Source organism: Carassius auratus, chromosome 6 (genome assembly GCF_003368295.1).
Source record: "Carassius auratus strain Wakin chromosome 6, ASM336829v1, whole genome shotgun sequence".
Classification (NCBI taxonomy): domain Eukaryota; kingdom Metazoa; phylum Chordata; class Actinopteri; order Cypriniformes; family Cyprinidae; genus Carassius; species Carassius auratus.
The window spans coordinates 5369093-5390867 of NC_039248.1; the positions used below are offsets into that span (position 1 = coordinate 5369093).

Sequence of the window (21775 nt, forward strand, 5' to 3'; positions counted from 1 at the left end):
AATGGTGAAATATGGAAGCAGTGCAGTCACCTCTCGGGTTTCCACGTTGCGTTTTAAGGACTGAGATTTACTCACGACATATTTGATTCATCCAGAGGAACTTCACGACGCTTAAACGGGCAAAAAGATCATTCAGTTCTAATTTTGGTTTAGAAAAGCGATGTTTAGTCCTGTAAAATCATCGTATTCCAGAGTGAGCCCATTGATTGTTAATAGGGAGCTGGGGAAGACCAAGATGAGATAGCAATAGGTGAAACGCATTCCTTTCACAGTAAACGAAACTCGGTTCACTAAAGATCAGGAGGTTTCACGTACCAATACTAAGCTTTACAAGGCATCCGTGGTCATGTTTGGAGATCTTTTTGAGGAGGACGGGGATAGCTTTTCCTCTACATCTGGCAAAGGTGTGAAGGGGAGAGAGTGTGAGCCTCCACCACCCAGAGGGAAAATCAAACTCTGCGGGATCAAGAATCAGGGTGGCACCTGTTACCTCAACTCCCTGATCCAGACTTTGCTGTTCACACCAGAGTTTAGGGGTAAGACGGGCTGACAATAAATCACATTTTTCATTACCGTTTAAATAATTAGTTTGTCTAAAATGAACGTTTTGTCATTATTTACTTCGTTCTCAGTAGAATTCTGGCCTTTCTAATTTATTGAATTCATAATAAAACTTCGAACGTTTATGAATCTTTTGTGTCGGAGCTAGAGAAGTCTCGTGACTTTACTACGCGACGCTTCGTTATGTCATATATCAATCTCGATGGTTCATCTGCTGAACATGAACATGTTTCATAATTTAAGATCAACTTTAATGAAATTGAAAAATTCGTAACATTCATGCCCAGAAACGCACATAACAGACTACAAACTGTTGAAAGAACACACTTTCCAGATAAATGTTATATTAAATGATATTAAGTCATTTGTAGATTACACTTTCATGATAACATTTGCAGTTGGCTTGTAAAAGGTTATGTTTGGGCTCAATACTTCATGTATTGATTCCAAACTGATGATTTGTTCAGGAATCAGTTTCAACTTTCTGTTAGCTGCTAAGATTAACCCTGAATGACAATTCTGACTTGTTTGTCCAACAAAGATGTTGATAAATTCAGAAGACTTGAAGGGTCATATGAATCACTTATTCTTTTCTAATTACTTTACTGTAAGTTTGAAGCTTGATAGCCCAAGTTATATTGATGGAGTGACCAAGAATAAAAGAAAACAAACTCATATAGGACATAATTTTCTTTTTGGGGTTAATTAATTTTTATGGTGTTATGACATCATTTTTTTTTTCTTACAGAGGAGCTGTTCTGTCTCGGGCCGGATGAATTAGGATGTCTGGCTGACAAGGACAAACCAGAGGCAAAGGTGTGTGTAAGTGGGAGATGAATAAAAGGCTTTCTAAGTTTGTTTTTATACAGACCAGATGAATAGATGTTTATGGCTCTGTATGATCTCAGGTCCGTGTGATTCCTCTGGAGCTTCAGAGACTGTTTTCTCATCTGCTGCTGGTGGATGAACAAACCGCCTCCACGACAGACCTGACCGACAGTTTTGGCTGGACGAACAATGAGGTACAAAGACTTGTGATCTATACTTACTGTCCATTTAGCAGGTACTTTTCATCTAATGGTGGCCGATTGCAAAGATAGTGCCTTTGTAATCTGGGGTTAAATGGTTCCCCTGGGGTCGCATGGGTCACTGTGTAAAAGCATCTATGATGTAACTGAATGATCTTACTCAAGGCAAAATCAGCAGCTGTTCATTGAAACTACACCTTTAAGAAATTCCCCTTTCCTCCTTCATATAAGAAATAGGAATGAGTGCTTTACTCTGGTTTGAGAAGTCAAAATGTGTGCTTGTAGACCAGACAGTGGCTCGCAAATCAAACAGTGTCTGGTTAAAGTTCGACTCAAATGATCACACAGCTCGTTCAAATCTTTGGTCTTATGTTTTGATTTCGTCTTTAGGAGATGGGTCAGCAGGATGTGCAGGAGCTGAACCGGATCCTGTTCAGTGCTCTGGAGAGCTCTTTAGTAGGCACTTCAGGCAGCAGTCTCATACACCGGCTGTACCATGGGACGCTTGTCAACCAGATCACCTGCAAGGAGTGTGGCAACATCAGCGAGAGACAGGTCAGAAAGAAGAATGTGCCCTTGTTTTTTCCCAGTACTTATTTCTGCTTCCAGCAGTCCAACTGTGACAAATATAACCAGCACAAAAACAGAGCATATTTATTATTTATGATACACTGTTCAAAAATTTGGGGTCTTTGTTTATTTCCTTGTTTATTTTTTTAAAAGAAATTAATAATTTTATAAGCAAAGGACACAATAATGTGACCAAAAGTGATAGTAAAGACATTTATTATGTTACTTTCAATAGATTTAATGAATGCTTTTATTTCTGTTGTCTCAGGAGGACTTTCTGGACCTGACTGTGTCAGTGCGTGGTGTGAGTGGGCTAGAGGAGGCGCTGTGGAACATGTTTGTGGAGGAGGAGATGTTTGAGGGTAATAACCTGTACCGCTGCAGCAGATGTGAGCAGCTGGTTCGGGCCGCTAAGGTCAGTCACATCACAGAACTCAGACTCTTTTTATCTGAGGTAAAAGTGTTCATTTGTCCTTCGAGGCTTTACACAATGGAGAATTTTTGCAAAATTAGTCATAATACTGTTTAGAAGATTATGGTCAGTAAGATTTTTTTCCTGTTTTTGAGTTGTCTTTTATGTAAAACAGTAACATTGTGAATTATTGATACAATTTAAAATAACTGTTTTCTATGTTTTAATATGTAATTTATTCCAATATGCTGATTTGGATTTTGACATTTTGTTTGATCACAGATGAAAACAGTTGTGCTTAATATTTTTATGAAATCCATGATGCAGTTTTTATATGTATTCTACATAATTTTATAGGTCAAGAAAATTTTAATTTGATTCCACATGTAATATGATCCCTATTAACGTGAATGGCACTAAATAATTATTCTAGATACACATTCAGATGAATATAAACCTCCTTAATTTTGTCTTATGTTGCAGTCTGCTAAACTGAGACAACTTCCACCATTCCTGACCATTTCTTTGTTGAGGTTCAACTTTGACTTTGCCAAGTGTGAGCGCTACAAAGAGACCGGGAGCTACGTTTTTCCTCTTATATTCAACCTCAGACCATTTTGTGAGCAGGTACCAGAGCCCAGTCACACACACATACATTTTCCAAGCTCTCCAGCCAAGTAAGAGAAGTCTGTGTTATTGGTGGAGATTCTGCACTGAACAGTGCATGATATCTGGTCATGTATTATAAAGTGCACTGCAAACTCAGAGTAACTATCCTGTTAGCAGCTGTTAGATTATTTCAAGCAGAGACTTCGAACTCTTTCATCACTAGTAAACTAGAAGCACAGCTCTAGATGGAGAGCTATAATGACCACATCAACTCAGTTTCAAAGCAAGGTATTAACAGATGCTGTGTTTCCAACAGAACAATTGGCCCGACTCAGAGTATTCATACGAGCTCTTCTCCGTCATCATACATAAAGGAGGTTGTTATGGAGGTCATTATCATGTCTACATCAAAGACATCGATCAGCTCGGCCACTGGGAGGCACCGGTCAGTCTTTTGTTATTTTATTGCAGTCTCTGTGTATGGTATGATATTAACCAGTCCAATCCAAAAGTGACAAGTTTTTTTGTTTTTTGTTTTTTTTTCAGGAGGAAGAGGTAAAAGTGAAGGTGAAAACCCAGAGACAAGAGGACAAAGTTGGTGAAAAAAAGAAAGAGAGTGAAAATTCTGTTGACACCGAGGATCCCCTCTCTGTTCTCACTGATGTTCTGGCTCAGGTATGCCATTACACTATAAATCTCTACAGCTAGTGGATGTTTTAAATATTATTAACACTTGAAATTATGAGCATATTCTATGTTTTGAAAGGCAGGACAACTGTAATTATTATTTCTTACATTTTGCTGGCATAAAATTCATACGCTGATTTTTCACTTTTTTTTTATTGTCAGGAGGAGTCCAGATCTGTTCTTGTAGACCAGCTGGGCCAAAAACTGATGAATAAAACGGGCATGCCGTAGAGCAAAAAATATAAAAAACAGTATGGCACCATCAGCAAGGTTGGGTTTCTAAATTTGTATACTTTTCATCACACAGATACAGTAATAGATGTTCTAAAGTTTGGGGCCAAGGAGGTTATTTATAAAAAAAAAAAAAAATATATATATATATATATATATATATATATATATATATATATATATATATATATATATAGATATATATATAGATATATATATATATATATATTTGTAAACTTTATTCAGCAAGAATGCATTAAATTGATCAAAAGTAGCAGTGATTTTTTTTTAATCTGTCTTTTCATATATTACTGTATTTTTGATTAAATAAATGAAGCCTTGTTTAACATTTAAAACTGATCCTAAATCCTAAAATTGATCCACAGTGACTTAAAATATTACAATTACTAGAGTATATAAGTAAATGGTACTAATATTATCAATAATATTAGCAGTGCTGCAGTATATAATTTTACTTTTATAGTTGAAATGCTAGAATAGTGTAATTGAAGGAAAGTATTCGTGCTGACCGTTTTGTAATCCTTCAGTTTCTTCAGAACCACCCTGAAGTGTTTCTGCTGGTCTCCAATGGAACCCGTGTAGCTCTGAAAGCTGCTGGTCCTGCAACAACAGAACCCAGTCCAACAGAGCCAGGCAGTTCAGCTTCAGCCAATAACAGCCCAGACAACACCGAGCTGCAAACAGCAGGAGACACTGAAGGCCCTGATGGATGTCATTGGTTTGACCTGAATGACTCCACTGTGACTGCCATTTCGGAGAAGGACATAGAGAAGCAGTTTCAGGGAAAAGAGAGTGCCTACATGCTCTTTTACAGGAAGACAACCATGAAAAGACCTCCAGAAGGTATGTTGTGTGTATATGCACAGGGTCCAGCTTTAACTCTTTGTCACACCTGTCGATAGGCATTTTTTACCACATGTGAAACAAAAGCTAATGTGCTTTGTGTAACTTTTAGTGCTTCGACTCTTTGTGTGCACATGTGGTGCAAATCCATTTAAATACTGAAACGTGATTATTCAAAATATCTATGTATCTTTTTAAACAGCCATAGGAAACCCTGCGTACAAAGTGCCTCCTCACCTGGTGGAGATGGTACAAGAGATGAATGCAAGACTTCAGCAGAGAAGGTAGCTTTATATACACTCAAGCACTCACACGCTCAGCATTGGGTGTTTCATGCAATGTTTAAACCATCTATCTCTTGTAGAGCTGAGTTTGATGCCAGCAGCAACAGTGTTGAAGTGCGGCTGCATCTGGCCCCTCATTACCACTACCAAAATGGAGCCCTGCACCCCATATCTCCAGATGAAGACTCCATCATCACAGTCACCTTCGACCGCCGAAAGACTGTGGGAGACCTGCGATTGGCCATCTACCAGGTGACATCACTAATCTATTTCTATTCCTCTTTCCTTAGCTGTGCTCACACATACTGCAGTTTCTCAGTAACAGTACGACCTAATGGCATTTATTTTCAGTGATAGTGGATGGTCTTTTTTGGCTACATGAGCAAAAACAGTTTTAATGGTGATGATTTAGTTTAGTTCTGACAGAATATGTTGCGTTTTCTCTGACCTTTTGACCTTGGTTTCATAGATGCAAGATCTTTGGGAAGGAGACATGGCATTGACATTGGCTAAGAACGTGCCAGCTGGGTTACATTTGTATGACACATTGACAGGTGAAAACACACCATTTATACTGGTGCACTTTTTGTAAAGCCCTCTTAGACACCCTTGACTCAAATGTTCGGGGTCAGTGAGATTTTTTTTTTTTTTTAATTATTAGTATTATTTCAAAGACATTAAAATGTATTCAGCAGAGACATTAAATTGACCAAAGGAGATTGTGTCATAACATATATCATATAATATATCAGTTATCATTTGTCATATATCATATCACCTCTCATATCATATCATATCTCATCATATAATTGTCAGGCATTATATCATATCATATCATATCTACTTCAAATAAATGCTGTTCTAGAAATGGCTGATGGAAAGTCAACTTTGCCATAACTAAAATAAATTCAATTTTAAAATATATTCAAATAGAAAACATTTAGATTAAAATACCTTGGCAAACATAAGAGACTTTTATAAAAAAAAATAAAAAAACATTATAAAATCTTACTGATGCCAAACTTTTCAGCAGTAATGTACAATTATTGATTCTGGATGGTTATTTATGTCTCTCGTGTTGTTTCAGATGACCAGATCTCCCTGTATAGTGCTGGTGTGTCTAATGGCTCTGATCTCTTTGTGTGGAATGGAAGAGAGGTGGGCACCTACTTCATCTTTGAATAAAATTTATAATATATCTTTTCTATCAAAGAGTTTGAGTCGGTGCTCTGCTTGTGCTCGTTTGAGGCATCTGTGAACCTCTCTCATAACTGGTCATAAGTTGAATGCTGATGTAACTGACTGTGATACTACGTAACTTGCCCACAAATAAACACAGTTCCTCACGATCTTGGTTTATAAATCTTACTCCTAGTTTTGAGAACATACAGACATCCAAAGTCATTTAATTTGGCATCTTTTTTTGGAGCATAACGGTGAAGTCAGTGTTTCTGGCTTAATACTTCCATTGCTTCTTTGTATGTAATGAGCTAGGTAAGGCACCAGCTTTGAAATCGGCACATCGTTGGTGGAAAAGAGATAAACCTGTTAAACCTGAATAGATGTTTACTTCCCCCCCCTCTTTCTTTCAGGTCAGTGGTGTGGCAGTGAAAACTGGCCTCGAATGGGAGCCTGTTTTGCTCACTGTGTTGCGTCCCTCTTTGGAGGAGCTGGGATGTGAGGATGGGTCAGGGGTCGAAGACACTGATGGATCCGGTCTGGTGCGTTCCATGAAGGGCTTTGCTGGTGGGGCCACTCTGAGTACAGTGCTCGAGGCTTTAGGACCTCAAGAGGCCTTACTGTGCCAGGAGCAGAGCCGTCCAGGGGCCACTGGGGGTGGGGCGAGTGGGTGGAGGGTTTTCCCTCCTCAAGACATGCAGAGGACACTGAGAGAGCTGTCTCTGAAGGACGGGGATGCTCTACTGCTACTGCAGCCAGAGGAAATAGACAGCAGGTAAAAGCAGCAGTTTCATGACTCGATACCATTATTTAACACGGCAAAAGTTTCTATTAAACACACTTCTTTTATCTATTTGAAGGGATAGTTCACCAAAAAATGAATACTACCCAATGATATAATCAGCCTCAAGCCATGTGACTTTATTCTTTCAGACGAATACAATTGGAGTTATATTAAAAAATGTCCTGGCTCTTCAAAGCTTTATAATGGCAGTGAATGAGGGTAAAGATTTTGAAGCCCAAAAAAGTGTGTACATCCATCATAGATAGTGATCCATGTGGCTCTGGGGGGTTAATAAGGGCCTTCTGAAGTGAATTGATGCATTTCTATAAGATAAATATCCATATTTAAAACTTGATAAACCCTAATCTCTAGCTTCCACTAATTGTTGTATGTGCATACACGAGAGTTTTTTCTTTTTTTTAAGTTTAAAGGTTTAGTTCACCCAAAAATGAACAAAAATTAAAATGTTTGGAAAATTAACGAAACTGAACAATAATTTTCATTGAAATAATCATTTAACTGAATGTAAACAGTCAGTAATAAAATAAAGAACAACAACAACAAAAAAATTCTATTGTGGTTTTATTATTATTATTATTATTATTCTCAATACAATTTACATATTTTGACATCAGTGTCTGTTTAAAAATGGCTTAACTTGTCTTATGTAATTACATTCATAAAAGTTATGACATTGTCTTGATATTGTGATGAGATATTAATGCAATACTGTGATGACTTTCAAAAGTAACAACACCGATACTGGAGAATAAAATACGTACTGTATACATTGATATAATAAGGAAAAACCATGATTTTCCACAGTATCTTCAGCCTCAGCGGTGACATGGTTACTGTGACAACGCCCTCAGACTGCCGCTGGCTGCAGGTGGAGTTTTGCCCACAGAGTGCAACAAAGGAGGAAGAGGAGGAGGAGGAGGAGCAGGGGAAGAAAAGGAGTAAAGTCTCAGCCTCAGGGAACATGGTAAGAATTAAAGCATGCATGTACAAACAGACACACACTGTTGTTTTTGACTTATTTACATTCTATTGTAATCATTAGTAATTTTATAGTACCGTATTTTTCGGACTATAAGTCGCACCTGAGTATAAATCGCATCAGTCCAAAAATACGTCATGATGAGGAAAAAAACATATATAAGTTGCACTGGACTATAAATCGCATTTATTTAGAACCAAGAGAAAACATTACCGTCTACAGCCACGAGAGGGCGCTCTCTGTTTTCAGTGTAGACTACAGGAGCACTGAGCAGCATAGAGCGCCCTCTCGTGGCTGGAGACGGTAATGTTTTCTCTTGGTTCATGTCTCTTGGTTCTTGTCAAATTAATTTTGATAAATAAGTCGCACCTGACTATAAGTCGCAGGACCAGCCAAACTATGAAAAAAAGTGCGACTTATAGTCCAGAAAATAAGGTAATTATAATATAATAATCCTTTTGAAAGAATTCATTTTAATAGTTTCAGGTTTAATAATTTGTCCTTTTTATTAGTTTTTGCTTTTATATTTAGTATTGATTTATCAGCTTCAGTTATAGTAATTTTAGTACATCTTATATTTATTTTATTTCAGTTTTGTCCGTTTAGTACTTTATTTTAGTTGACAGTAGTACGGTGTTGTACACAGTTTCAGATTGTAGTACAGGTGTCTTGATTTGCTGTGATTCTTGCAGCTGCTGGCGGAGGTGAAGGAAAAAGCTCTTGAGGAACTTCGCTTACAGGATGAGCTCAGTGGTAATAACACTACATAATAATACTCAATAATATCTAGTAATAGACAATAATGCTTATTAACAAGGAAATGCTCAATAGTACCTCTCATAGACTTTCTCTGTTTCAGCATTGCCTAGAAAAAAAGCTTTTCAGTTTCATGATATTTTTAAAACTGATGAGCATAAATGAGTGTATGTGCATCAGGGAAGAGCTTTTGTCTTCCGTGTGTTCAGATCAATCTCATATTTTCTTTTTTATTCTGTGTTTAGGTGTTGAATGTTGTCTGAGGCAAATGGATAGAACTGGAAAGCTTTTACCACCAGGTACCTTCTCAAAACAGTCATATGCACCCTTGCTAATGTGATCCCTCTAAAGGTTTACATGCTAAACAGCTTTCTGTGTGTTCTAGTGCATGAGCATTTGAGTGTTCGGGATGCAGGGATCAGGTTGATGACTTCACTCTACTTGTGTCCTGGACCAGTGCCAACAGAAACACAGGTGCGTCCGTCCATACAATTTGCGCATGTGTGAATGTGATGCAGAATGCATATCACAACTTTTCTGTAATAAGAAAATATATTTTTTCTATGCAGTTGTTCTTGTACTTCAGTGTTGGTCTAGCACCCTCAGTTGGTCAGGAGTTAGAGATTATTGTAGAGGAGTCTCTAACAGTCAAAGAGGTAACGTCTGGATTTTGTATTAAATTTAAGCTGTTCTTAAAAAAAGTGTTTAAAAATTCTGGTTCCTCTTTTTCCAGTGCCTTAAGGAAATGTTGCAGATGGCCAAACTGGACGGTAAAATCGGTCAAATGTTTGGTTTATAACAGCACATTTAACTTGTCTAGCTTTCTCAGCTTTGTTAATGAAACCTGTTTCTCATTCTAGGTGAGTCATGGCACTTAAGAAGAGTGGACTGGTGTGAGGAAATTGGAGAGCCACTTATGGATGAGGTATTTTAAATAATAATCTCTATCCACTCATCTCTTTCTCAGTTTGCTTTGATTTCAAATATTTGACTCCTGTTTGCTCTCATCTCCCAGCATGCATCTCTGAAAGAAGCAAAGGTCATGCATGGGGACACACTGGTGCTGGTGGAGGGGCGTCTGCCTCCAAAGGTGCGTTTTCAGTTTTGGATGATTTCTTACGTAGGAAGGAAATAAAACTTTTCATACAGCTTTCTATCATCTAATCTTAATTTCAGGGTTACCTGAAACTGTCTGTGAAGCTGTACATAGACGCGATTGACAGCTCCAGTGTTCCAGAGCTGAACCACACAGCAGAGTCCCTGAGCATCGAGGGACTCACCACAGGTTCGACTTCTAGCACATTTTCTAAAACCCAAGTGAGATTCATGTTGTTTCTATCTGATGATGACTGCTTGGGTGATATCTCTGGTTTGTGCTTGTTTCTATGTGTGTTTCAGAGGGGTCTGGATCAGAGATGAGATTCATTGGTCATGTGGAGATATCAGAGGAGGCTTCCCTTGATGATCTCAAGACTCAGGTTGGCAATCACTTCTCGCAGCATTAATGATTCAAAAGATAATCATGACTTAAAGATGAAATGTGTAATTGCAGTAATGTTTCCCAACACCTTCCCCACATAATCCTACCAGCCCTTCCAAACAGAATATATACAAATACCTGTCACTGGTCCTGATTTTGTGTGATCATTTGGTTTTGATAATGACCACTGTGTATGTTTATACTGTAACACTAGATGACACAAAATATACAAACAACGGCATCAAAGTGTACAAAGGTTACAGTGTTTGCACAGGAACAGTCTTTTATTTAAATCTATCTATATTGTGTTTATTTACTGAGTTTAATTTCTTTGATAATTGGTCAGATTAATCCTGGATTCAAATGTATCTCTATTTTTTGGGGGGCAAAAATAGCTAAATCTGTTGGACAGTTTCTACATATACACGTTTTGTATTCTATTTTATTTTTGTAAAAATAAACGTTTATTCTAATATCAATATGTGTCAAGAAAAGCGGCCAAATCTTTTCTGTTTGGTTCATTTCCCTATACTTTTAGGGTGTGTTCACACTTGTAGTTCAGTTCGTTTTGTTCAGTTGGTCTGGACCAAAAAGGAAAATAATACATTTGGTCCTGGTCCGCTTCGCATTCACATTATTATTTTTGACAGCGTAACTAAAGACACTGAACCTAAAGTTATAGTGATACTTTCACAACCTGATTGATCAGCTTGAATGATGTATATATCGTGATAGAACTCACCGAACAGCCCAAACAAAAGGTGTGTTAGACTTAAAGCAGTGCTGCGGGTGTATGATATCAAAACACACAATAACCGAATGGAAAGCGCCACTTTGTCAAACACGCACGTTCATTCTTGCGTGTGCATGATATAATTTTATGTTCACCACCTGCAAACTCACAAGGAGCTCATAAAAAGCACTTTACCTCATCGTTGCTCCATGTTTGCCCTCAGATAATTTTATTTTGGTTACGCCGTGTCATCAAATCATGTCTCATAGTGTTGCATCTTGTAATTACTTCCTGTTTTTGGTTCGTTTAGAAGTATTTGGTCCTTGTTGCATTCATATATCATCAGAACCGCACCAGAGTTCATTTGGAAGTGGACCGAGAGTCATCTTTTTAGCGGTCTCGGTCTGCTTGTTTGGTGCAGAGCAGGGTTCAGCACTAACAGAGAAGTTGGAACACACCCTTAGTTTACTCAGAAAGGCAGCGTACAAATTGCATATTTAGCGCTGTCAAATAATTAATTGCGATTAACCACATCCAAAATAAGTTTTTGTTTACATAGTATATGTGTGTACTGTGTATATTTATGCATGTGTATATATATTCGAAATATTTGTTTATATATTAAATATATTTTTATATAATAGAAATTATATAAATATATACATTTAAATGTATGCAAATATTATGTAAACAAAAACTTTTATTTTGGATGTGATTCATCAAAATTAATCGACATCACTCTACACATTAAACTGGAATAAGAGAAAATATTTGAACACAAAAAATTATACACACTTAACCTTTATGAGTACACTTATCACCCATCACTCATTTAATGATTAAACAATTGAAAGAAAAGGTAAAGAAACTAGTGACAAAAGAAGTACTGTACACTTCCATTCAAAGTTTTGAGGTCAGCGTGATTTATTTATATATTGGAAAAAAATATACTTTTATTTAAGGAATTCTATCTAAAAATGCTGTTTCTTTTGAAATTTGGAACTCTTTTCAACATTAATAAAGCAACAAATCGGCATATTTTAATCATTTCAGAAGGATCATGTGACTGAAGACTGTAGTAATGATGCTAAAAATTCAGCTTCAGATTTTTGCTTGGTGACCATCTTTCAAAACCCAACCCAAAACTTTTGAACAGTATGGTATGCTTACTGATCTGTTACTGCTGTATCAGATCAGTATAACCACTGCACCCACCATCTCTTGAGAAAAGCCTCATTTGTGTTCTTGTAGATGATGACTCTGCCGGCACTTCAGGATGTTTGTGTGCCCAGTCCTGCATTTCTGCGTGTATGGCTGCTAGAGGGCAAGAAACTGTCCAGGATACTCAGAGGAAACCAGCAGACACTCAGGTTGATAGCTCTAGATTTCCTCAATGCTCATGAATGGTGCTGTGATGGTGATAAAAGCATGTGAAACTTTTCATTGTATATTTGGTTGAAGTCGAACTTCTTTTGCTGTAGGAAGCTGAAGCTGGGGAATGGGGCGGAGGTGTGTGTTCAGAGGCTGATGAACGAGGAGAACCTGGGGTGAGTCTCTCTGACTGCAATACAGATAATGAGGCGATTGACCGAAAAAACACCAATCATTCTTTTCTCTTTATCTGTGCAGCCTGAAGGATTTATTGCTGAGGGTTCAGATGGGGGTGCCAGGAGAGAAGGCGTATTATCCTTCTGAGGAGTTTTTGTGGGATGCAGGGCGGGACGGTACCCCCAGGGGCCTATACGCTGCTCTGGCATCCCGGTACGGTCTCACTCCTGACAACCTGCTCCTGGCTAAACACCTGCCTGACAAACACACCTGGATGCCCATTTCCAATTGGGTGAGTAAAGAGAGTGAAAATGGGAATACAGTTGAGTTGAGTATACTTGAATAATCACTTCTGAATAATCCCAGACTCAGCAGGTCTCCAAAAAAAAGAAGAAGAGGAAAGCTGAGAGTCTCCAAGCTGCTCCCTTCTACCTGAAAGATGGAGATACAATAGGTGTCAAGGTAAATTAAAAAATCTGTTTAAATACTATTGGGAAGCTGTAGGAACTATGTTTGAAATTCCAGTCTGCTGCTGGTCAATGTTTGCTCCCTCTTTTGTGCTATTTTAAGTTACTTATAGAAAATATTTTCTTTAAAGTTAACAGTGCAATATAACATTTGCCACATTGCTGGGTGTTTCAGCAATGCCTTACTCACTCACTTTTTTGGTTATGTTTGTATTTGCATGTGTGTAGAATCTGCTAATAGACAATAATAAAGAATTCACTACTCTGGAAGACGAGATTGGTCAGCAGAGCCTCAGGGAGGAGGCAGCGAATCACAACACAAGGTGCATCCTTTTTTTTGTTTTTATTGTCATTCTCCAATATTACCAGATACAGGTTTGTCAGTGTTTGCTGATTTCATTTGATTAAATGTGTCGTAAAAAAGAAATGTTGCAACATTTGGTCTTTGTCAGTAATATATACATTTTTATTTTGTATATTTATTAATCTAGGATACATTAAATTAATTTTATAAAGACATTTATAATGTTTCACTAATATGCTGTTCTACTTTTTGAAAGTATCAAGCTTTCCACAAAAGATGGCACAACTATTTTCAACATTGATAAAAGTAATGATATTGAATAATTCATGCATATACATTTTAGAATAATTTCTGAAGGATCATGTGACACTGAAGACAGCTGAAAATTCAGCTTTCCGTTCACAGGACGGATGACCGACGAATTGGGATATTGCTTAGACCAATCTATTTGAGTGTAAACTAAATGAGCCAGTGCACATTGGCATGTGATCACTGCATCCAGCTGCTGCTGATCACTGATCGATAGCTGCATCGGCAGGTGACCAGACTTTTCTGGGGAGGAAGACATTGGGGAAGCATGACCTGATCATCATGTTACTTAGGGGTCAAGGAGGCTAAATCCTCCACGGCCCCCCTCTATACCCTCTTGGGACCTGACTCTAGTGCTCACAGCACTACAGCAGGGCCTATTTGAACCATTGCAGACAGTTAAACTGAAGTTTCTGTCAATGAAGACTCTGCTCCTGCTTGCACTGGCCTCCATCAAGAGGGTAGGGGACCTGCATGCATTTTCGACCAACGACTCGTGCCTAAAGTTCGGGTGGCTTATTCCCAGTTAACCCTGAGGCCCTGGCCCAGCTATGTGCCCAAGGTTCCCACTACTCCCTCCAGGGATCAGGTGGTGAGCCTGTGGTGAGAACGGATAAAAGCTTCAGTACCTCAAACCAGCTCTTCGTCTGTCATGGAGGCCGCCAGAAGGGCAATACCTTCTCCAAGCAGAGGATGGTCCACTGGATAGTGGATGCCATCACCCTGGCTTATCAGGCACAGGGTGTGCCCTGCCCGTTCAGGTTGCAAGCTCACTCAACTAGAAGTGTTGCATCCTCCTGGGCGCTGGCCCGTGGTGCCTCGCTGACAGATATTTATAGAGCTGAGGGCTGACCGACCACTAACATGTTCGCTAGATTCTATAGCCTTCTTGTGGAGCTGGTATCCTCATGTGATCTCACCACAAATGGGTAGAAGCACTGAGTGGCACCGGCTTCGGGTCGGCCTGCTTTAACTATTCCAGAGAGTCCATACAGTAGACCCTGTTGAGCTCCTCTATCCCTTCGGCAGCCAGATGTGGTGGAGCGTCACGAGAATCAGTAGAGGGCTGGATTCCATATGTAGAGATCTAAGTGGATCCCATGTGTGTAAAGCCCATTGTATAGCCTCAGAGTCCGTGTTTCCCCAGCAGACTTCTGCCAATTCTAAGAGTGTCACAAACACCTCCAATATTTCCATATGCACCTAACGGTTGTTCATATGTGTGTAATTGCTTCCAAAATCACATTCAGGAGACTGTGACTTCCACAGCTTCCCTGTTCCAAGTAGAGGGGGTATGTTTTCTCAGTATCATCCAGTCTTAATAGGTAGTGCCATAGTAGCGGTAGCTGGTCTTCTTGTGCCGAGCCCTGGGCTGCACCAGAAAATAGGGGCGCAGGTGGCCTTCAAAGGACACTGAAATGGGGGTCGCTGTGGCCCTTTGTTAGGGATCCCAATTCGTCGGTCATCCTATGTGACGTCGAGAGTGACCGACTGAAAGAGAACATCTCAGTTCATTCCCTGAAGGAGACGTCACGTCCCGTCGTGACAGCTCCTGTACCATCGCTGAGCGGCCGGGTCACCTGCTCAGCTCCTCAGCGAAAAGCTGAATATGCAGTGCACCTGCTTCCTACTTATACTCACACTGTGATCAGCGGCAGCTGGATGCAGTAATTGCATGCCAATGTGCATTGGCTTGTTTAGTTTACACTTGAAGTAGATTGGTCTATCTAAGCGATATCCCAGTTCATCAGCCATCCGACGTGACGTCTCTGTTTCCTCCTTCAGGGAACCAGGTTTACCATACGTAACCAAGTCATTTTTTAAATATATTAAAATAGAAAACAGTTATTTTAATTGGTAATATGTATTTTTGTTACACACTTTTGTATGTACTTTTGATCAAATAAATGCTGTCTTGGTGAGCGTAAGATTTTTTTTTCAAAAACATTTAAAAGTCTTACTAACCACATTTTTTGTACATGATTTGTTGTCCACTAGGGGGCATCTTGCCACTGGAGACTATTCAAAAGACATTGGGTCCAAGAAGTCGGGCCCAACTAAAAACCGGAAACCAGAGGTGGCCTTATCAATCAATGTGGGGTTGTTCAGGTAACCCACCCCACCCTGTGAACTTTAGAGCTGCCATTTGGTTCTCAAAACCCTCATTAAGGCCGCTGAGGTGCCATGGGACAGACTGTCCTACTGAGTCACAGCAACGAAGCCAAACCGAAAACCAGGAAACCCAGCCTGTGAAAAATATGATTCTTTGGGCACGGGATGCTGATCCATGATTTAATTTTAAGTGGAAATATCATCTTCAGTCACTGAGATTTCTTGAATCTTGCACACTTTCTTTGCCCTTTTATATGCAATTCATTCCTGGAGCAAATATTTGTACCCTACAAGACCAGATCAGTTTCAGCCTATGCCAATGGATTTATCCTCACTTCTGCATTTTTTTTTTTTTTTTTTTTACAAAAATCATCACAATACTGTATGGAAGATGTTTTATTCTGATATCTTTAATTACTGTATGTGCAGTTCTTTATCATTCATAATGTTTTAATTCACTCAAAAATAAAATTCTGTGATTATAAACTCACCCCCATATGATCTCAGACTGTATTTTAGGCTGTTGTTCAGTCATAATATTTCTGTTCGTCCAGTACAAGAGTCATCAATACTTCTCATTGATTGTACAGTGTTTTTAGTGACTGAATGTGATGCATCATTTTCAGGTCTAAGTGAAAACACTGAAATATCAGTAAATATTGATGTTTTTGTCTCTTTCTCACAAAGCTTTCAAGAACTTGGATTAATGATCACTGGTCATATGGATATTCATTGTGTGTAATTTTTTTGTTCTCCTAATGAAGGCGAGTGAAAGATGACAGAATTTTTATTTTTTAACCTTTCCATATCTGTCATTGTTAAATAAGATTAAAAACCTATTTTCTTATGTTAGTAGTTCTCTGCCACCTTTTCAACACAAAATGAATGGATTTCTCAGAACATTGTGGTCGATCCTTTCCCACTGTAGGAAATCAGCTTTGTGCTGAAATAGTGCAGAGAGAAAGAAATGCTGTTTTATAACCAAAAAACCTTTAGCCCTCTAAACCCTTTTTAATGAGAATCCAGCAAGGATTATAATACTGCATAATTTTGTTATTGTAATTGCACAAACATAAAAGAAAATAGTCCTTTATATCAGACACATGCAAATCAGGGATGGATTTGTTTTCTTGCTGTTTTTATTCTTTATAAAGGAGAAAATAAAGACACTGATTGGAACTGAAATGGTTCTATGCAGAAAAGCAAAAGAGTATTGTAAGAAACCGTTTTGTTTATGAATGAATTGCATGAGTAGTTAAATATTTTTTTTTGCCTGGTTTCTAATAAAAAGGTAATATTTTTTTTAAATTGCTGTTCAACAAGCATTATTGGGTGTATAACTGCCACATTAGCTACATCCATGATTTTTGTTTCAGTTGTTTATTTTCCATTTATTGTTCCTTTTCGTTAAACAAGTATACAGATTATCTATATAATTTCTTTAGTGCTGTGGTTTTATTTACTGTTTAGTAGGTCCGGTGACTTGAATGAGAGGCAAATAAATAAAAAAAAGTAAGATTTTTCTCAGATTTTATTTTTATATTTATTTTATTAAACCTCTATTCATGCAACAGTTGAGGGGGAAAGTTTTACATCATATCTGTATTATTATTATAATATTTATTATTAAATCGACCTCTAAAATAATTAAATTATCACAAAAATGAATTAACTAAAATTGTGTCAATGTTAATTTACAAGTATGCGAGTAGATGGTGTAATAGACGTCTTCATTTTGTATTTATTTAAAACTACAGATGACGATGTGTAGTTTTTTAAATGATCAGTGTTCGTAGGTGAACAGAAAGATTTTTTTTTTTTTTTTTTTTTCTGGGGTTTAATGATATGAATGGATGAATTTCCTCATAAGAGTATCGTCAGATGATGCCAAAAGGTCTGCAGTATAATATTATTTAAATGCAATTAGGCCAACAGAATGCAAACAAGGCATCGTTAAAAATGAGAGGAATTGTGCGAAAGACGTTATATTTGACTGTTCAAAGGAATTCGGTGGCCTGCTCAAGAGTAGGACGAGAGAGGTTTTTTTGAATGATTCTGAAGTCACGTTGGTATAGACGAGGTAAATTAATTAGTTTCTTCTTCTACACTGTAAAAAAATATTCCGTAAAATATACGGTAAAAAACCGGCAGCTGTGGTTGCCAGAATTATACCGTAAAAAATACGGTAAAACCGTTTTTGGTTTCACTGTTTTATACTGTAAAAAATACAGTTACACTGTTGTAGGTTTAACGGTTTTCCTTTATATTTACTGTTTAATACCATAATTTAACTGATATAATATTAATATATGAACTTATTGAAGCACTGAAATCTGTTTTGTACCTTTGTATTACACTGGTAACCACCAAAAGCAGGTGGTGATGAGAGAGTCACTTGGTGAAACAAAGCCCATCACAAGCAGCTTTTAAATAATAAGATACATAGAAGGTGCACGGTGTCATTCACACAAACACTTAACACCATCATGGTGAGACTCATTAAACTGAAATATGCAATAAACATTAATTTAACATTTTATGTAACATACAAACCTAATAAACATAACAGATGAGAAAAAATTAAGAAGAAACATAGTTATTTCAAAGAAAAAACATCAAATTCAAACTAAATTTGAAATGCCACGCAGAGAATTCTGGGAACGTAAGTTTATGTTTTTTCCTTGTAAAGTTTACAGGAAATTACCGTTAACCAGTAAACAGGTTTGTACCGTAGCATTTTCACAGTTTTTTACCGCTAAAATCACAGTCATTTTTTACAGTGTAAGCTGTTCCAGACGTAGGTGCTACTTTTAGGGCTAAAATGCTTTATGAATTAATCTTAATAAAACACATTCGGAGTCTAAAGTTATGTGAGTGATAAATCCATTATTTTTAGGGGTTTCTCTTAAATTCGCCAGTTAGGAGCTACTTGTAAAAATTAAAATTAAAAAAAAAATTAAAATAGTGAAGAAAAAAAATCTAAAAGAATTTCCTTCTTCTGCTAAACATAAATTCTACTTTGAAGAAGGTGGAAAGCCGAACAGTTGCTGGTTCACATTGACTTCCAGAGTATTTTTTGTTTCTATCAGTCAATATGTCAAAGTCAAAATGGACCAACAACTGTTTGGTTACACAGATTCTTCAAAATATCTTCTTTTGTGTTCAGCACAAGAAAGAAGTTAATATAGGTTTTGGACAACATGTGAGTGTATAAACAGTGACAGAAAAAGTTCTAGGGTGATCTATCCCTTTAATTCACATGGCAGCATGTAGCCTACTGTCCCTTTAAGACCTGTGCGCATCTGATATACAGACATGCATCCATTTATTTCAGTTGTTTACTTTTATTTTAGACACATCCAACTGAGTCTATACATAAACCTTGTGTGTTTTGACAGTATTAGCACAAAACGTAACTTAGTAATCAGGCACAGTTTGAAGGGCTTTTTCGTTTTTGTGCCGCGCTTTGTACTCATAAAAAAAAACGCACGTCAGAAAAGCACACAAATGAAACGTTTAAATAACCAGTAAGTATTTAAAGCAGATGCAAAAAAATAAATATTAATAATAATAATAATTAAAATAAATAAATAAGAATTAGTGTAGTGTCCCGCTGAGTTAAGTCCGATGTTAATGTATGTCGCAGTATATTAATTCCGCTGAGCCAGAACTGCAGCTGATAGAATGTGAGCAGCACACATTACAACGATATTTCTTCAAAAGCAGATCGTGGAGAAATTTGTATCGTCCACAACCAAAAATATTAACATCCTACTCTCAGCAGAAATCGATGACAGGGGGCAGACCGGACCGCGAGGGCACTTTAGCGTTAGACTATAAAGTCGCAGGGACTCGAGACCACCTAAAATGACATTTATTTACCGTATTTTTCGGACAATAAGTTGCACCTAAGTATAAGTTGCATCTGTCCAAAAATACGTCATGACAAGGAAAAAAACATATATAAGTCACACTGGACTATAAGTCGCATTTATTTAGAACCTAAAACCAAGAAAAAACATTACGGTTTACAGCCGCGAGAGGGCGCACTGCGTTTTCAGTGTAGACTACAGGAGCACTGAGCAGCATAGAGCGCCCTCTCGCGGCTGTAGACGGTAATGTGAACTCTTGGTTCATGTCAAATTAATTTTGATAAATTAGTCGCACCTGACTATAAGTCGCAGGAACAGCCAAACTCTGAAAAAAGTGTGGCTTATCCGGAAAATACGATAAATGCATTTGTGAGAGCGCGATTACCAGTAAATTAGTCCTGTCTGTCTGTGCAGCGTCTCTCTACTTATACTGAAGCGGTGGATTTTGATTACTTCAAAACACAAAGAAATTTCGCTATAACGTTTCTGTTTCCAAGCATTTTATTGACAAATCAGGTGTGCGAGTTATCCGTTATGTGTCTGTACTTGTGTGCGTGCACTCCTTGTAAGCAGAACTAGTTTAAAACGGCTACAGTTACAACATTAATTGAGCGGAAACCAGAATTCTCCGATTTTCAAAAAAACCTCTTTCAGTCAAAATCAGGCTGTTCAAGGTTTTTTGCGCCAAACTGGATTTTTGTTGGGTCAGACCCATCTGCTAGCGATAGAAAAATATGCACAAAACAATCACTTTTACATTTTAATTTATCATCAGAGGGACAGATAATAAAATAATGCACTACAGTTAAAAGTTTGGACACACCTGCTGAGAATTCAACATTTTATAGCAATAAGAATATATGTGGAATACATTAGGAATATATATGTTATGATCTGAAGGTTTGCCTACATATTGACTGAAAACATCTACGATAAAGAGCAATCATGGTTTGCGGTCAGAAAAATTCCCAGTATATTTTAAGTGTCAACACAATTCATCACAAGTCCTGACTAGGGGAATTTCTACCACATGGAAGACAACACAATTTTACAAAATTTTGCGAAGTTCAGTTAATTACGGTGGGTGGGATCCTCTCTGAACTTATACTAAAGCAACACATTTGAATTGATAGATTACAAGTTGGAAAGTTTTCCTTTCTCTCTGGAGTGTTACAAGCCGATTGTGAATAGATAAGATCCCTAGTTGCAAAGAATAAAGTCTCAAACCCAAAGAGATATTCTTTATTAGAGTTAAGACTGGTCCACGCCCTACTAAAACGCCTTGTTTAAAAACGACCCCACATCTCTAAGTCACTGTGTGGGAAGATTTGCATAATGCCACCCAAATGTTTATGCAAAGAAAGAAGGCGAAAACGGTGGTTCCATTGTGAAATTGGAACTACTTTGTTTGGTCTTCCAAAAGAGGACACAACTAGAAATCAGCGGCTAAGTTGTATTTACAACACTGTTCCAGAATTTGTGTGCAACACATTTTATGGAGGACTATTTCCTGAACATGGGAGAGTAGCCTACAATGCGGTGCTTCTGACTCACAGCCTTAGAGTATAATTTTCATATTTAAAGAATTTGCCACTGACTGTTCAATCCGTGTTTTGAGCAGAAAGGCGGGCATAGAGGAGAAACTATAATGTACAGTAAGTGGAAAATGTTTTTAACCTTAAATCACATATCATTACTTCAAATACACCAATTAATGATCTTTTTTTAGCAATGTCACATGACCCCTTTAAAATATGCAGCTCCACCTTTGCGACTCCAGAGGTAATTCTCAGCTCAGTTTAACATTAATTGAGTGCACCATCACTTTGTGATAAATGGCTCCGCTAAGATGATATTCCTTAGAGAAAGTCCTTAGTGCCATAGATTTTAAATTATATAAACGAACAAGAAAAATTTAAGATAATCATCTGATGTCATAGACGGTGTATAAACTCAAACAAACAAAACAATATGACAAGCATATA

General features: G+C 37.7%; 1 protein-coding gene across 1 annotated transcript; it reads left to right on the plus strand.

Moving 5' to 3' along the window:
- The first annotated feature begins 346 nt into the window (after positions 1-346).
- On the plus strand, positions 347-16492 carry usp40 (ubiquitin specific peptidase 40). The gene is given in 31 exon segments (XM_026257724.1): positions 347-536; positions 1310-1377; positions 1470-1583; positions 1980-2144; positions 2428-2574; positions 3055-3198; positions 3497-3625; positions 3727-3855; positions 4030-4137; positions 4647-4962; positions 5165-5246; positions 5327-5498; positions 5716-5800; positions 6334-6404; positions 6839-7200; positions 8035-8194; positions 8902-8962; positions 9211-9264; positions 9351-9439; positions 9535-9621; positions 9699-9735; positions 9826-9890; positions 9981-10055; positions 10142-10250; positions 10364-10443; positions 12430-12548; positions 12660-12725; positions 12808-13018; positions 13093-13188; positions 13422-13516; positions 15805-16492. Coding segments are annotated over 31 exon segments (3801 nt in total). The 3' UTR covers positions 15920-16492.
- The last annotated feature ends 5283 nt before the right edge of the window (positions 16493-21775 follow it).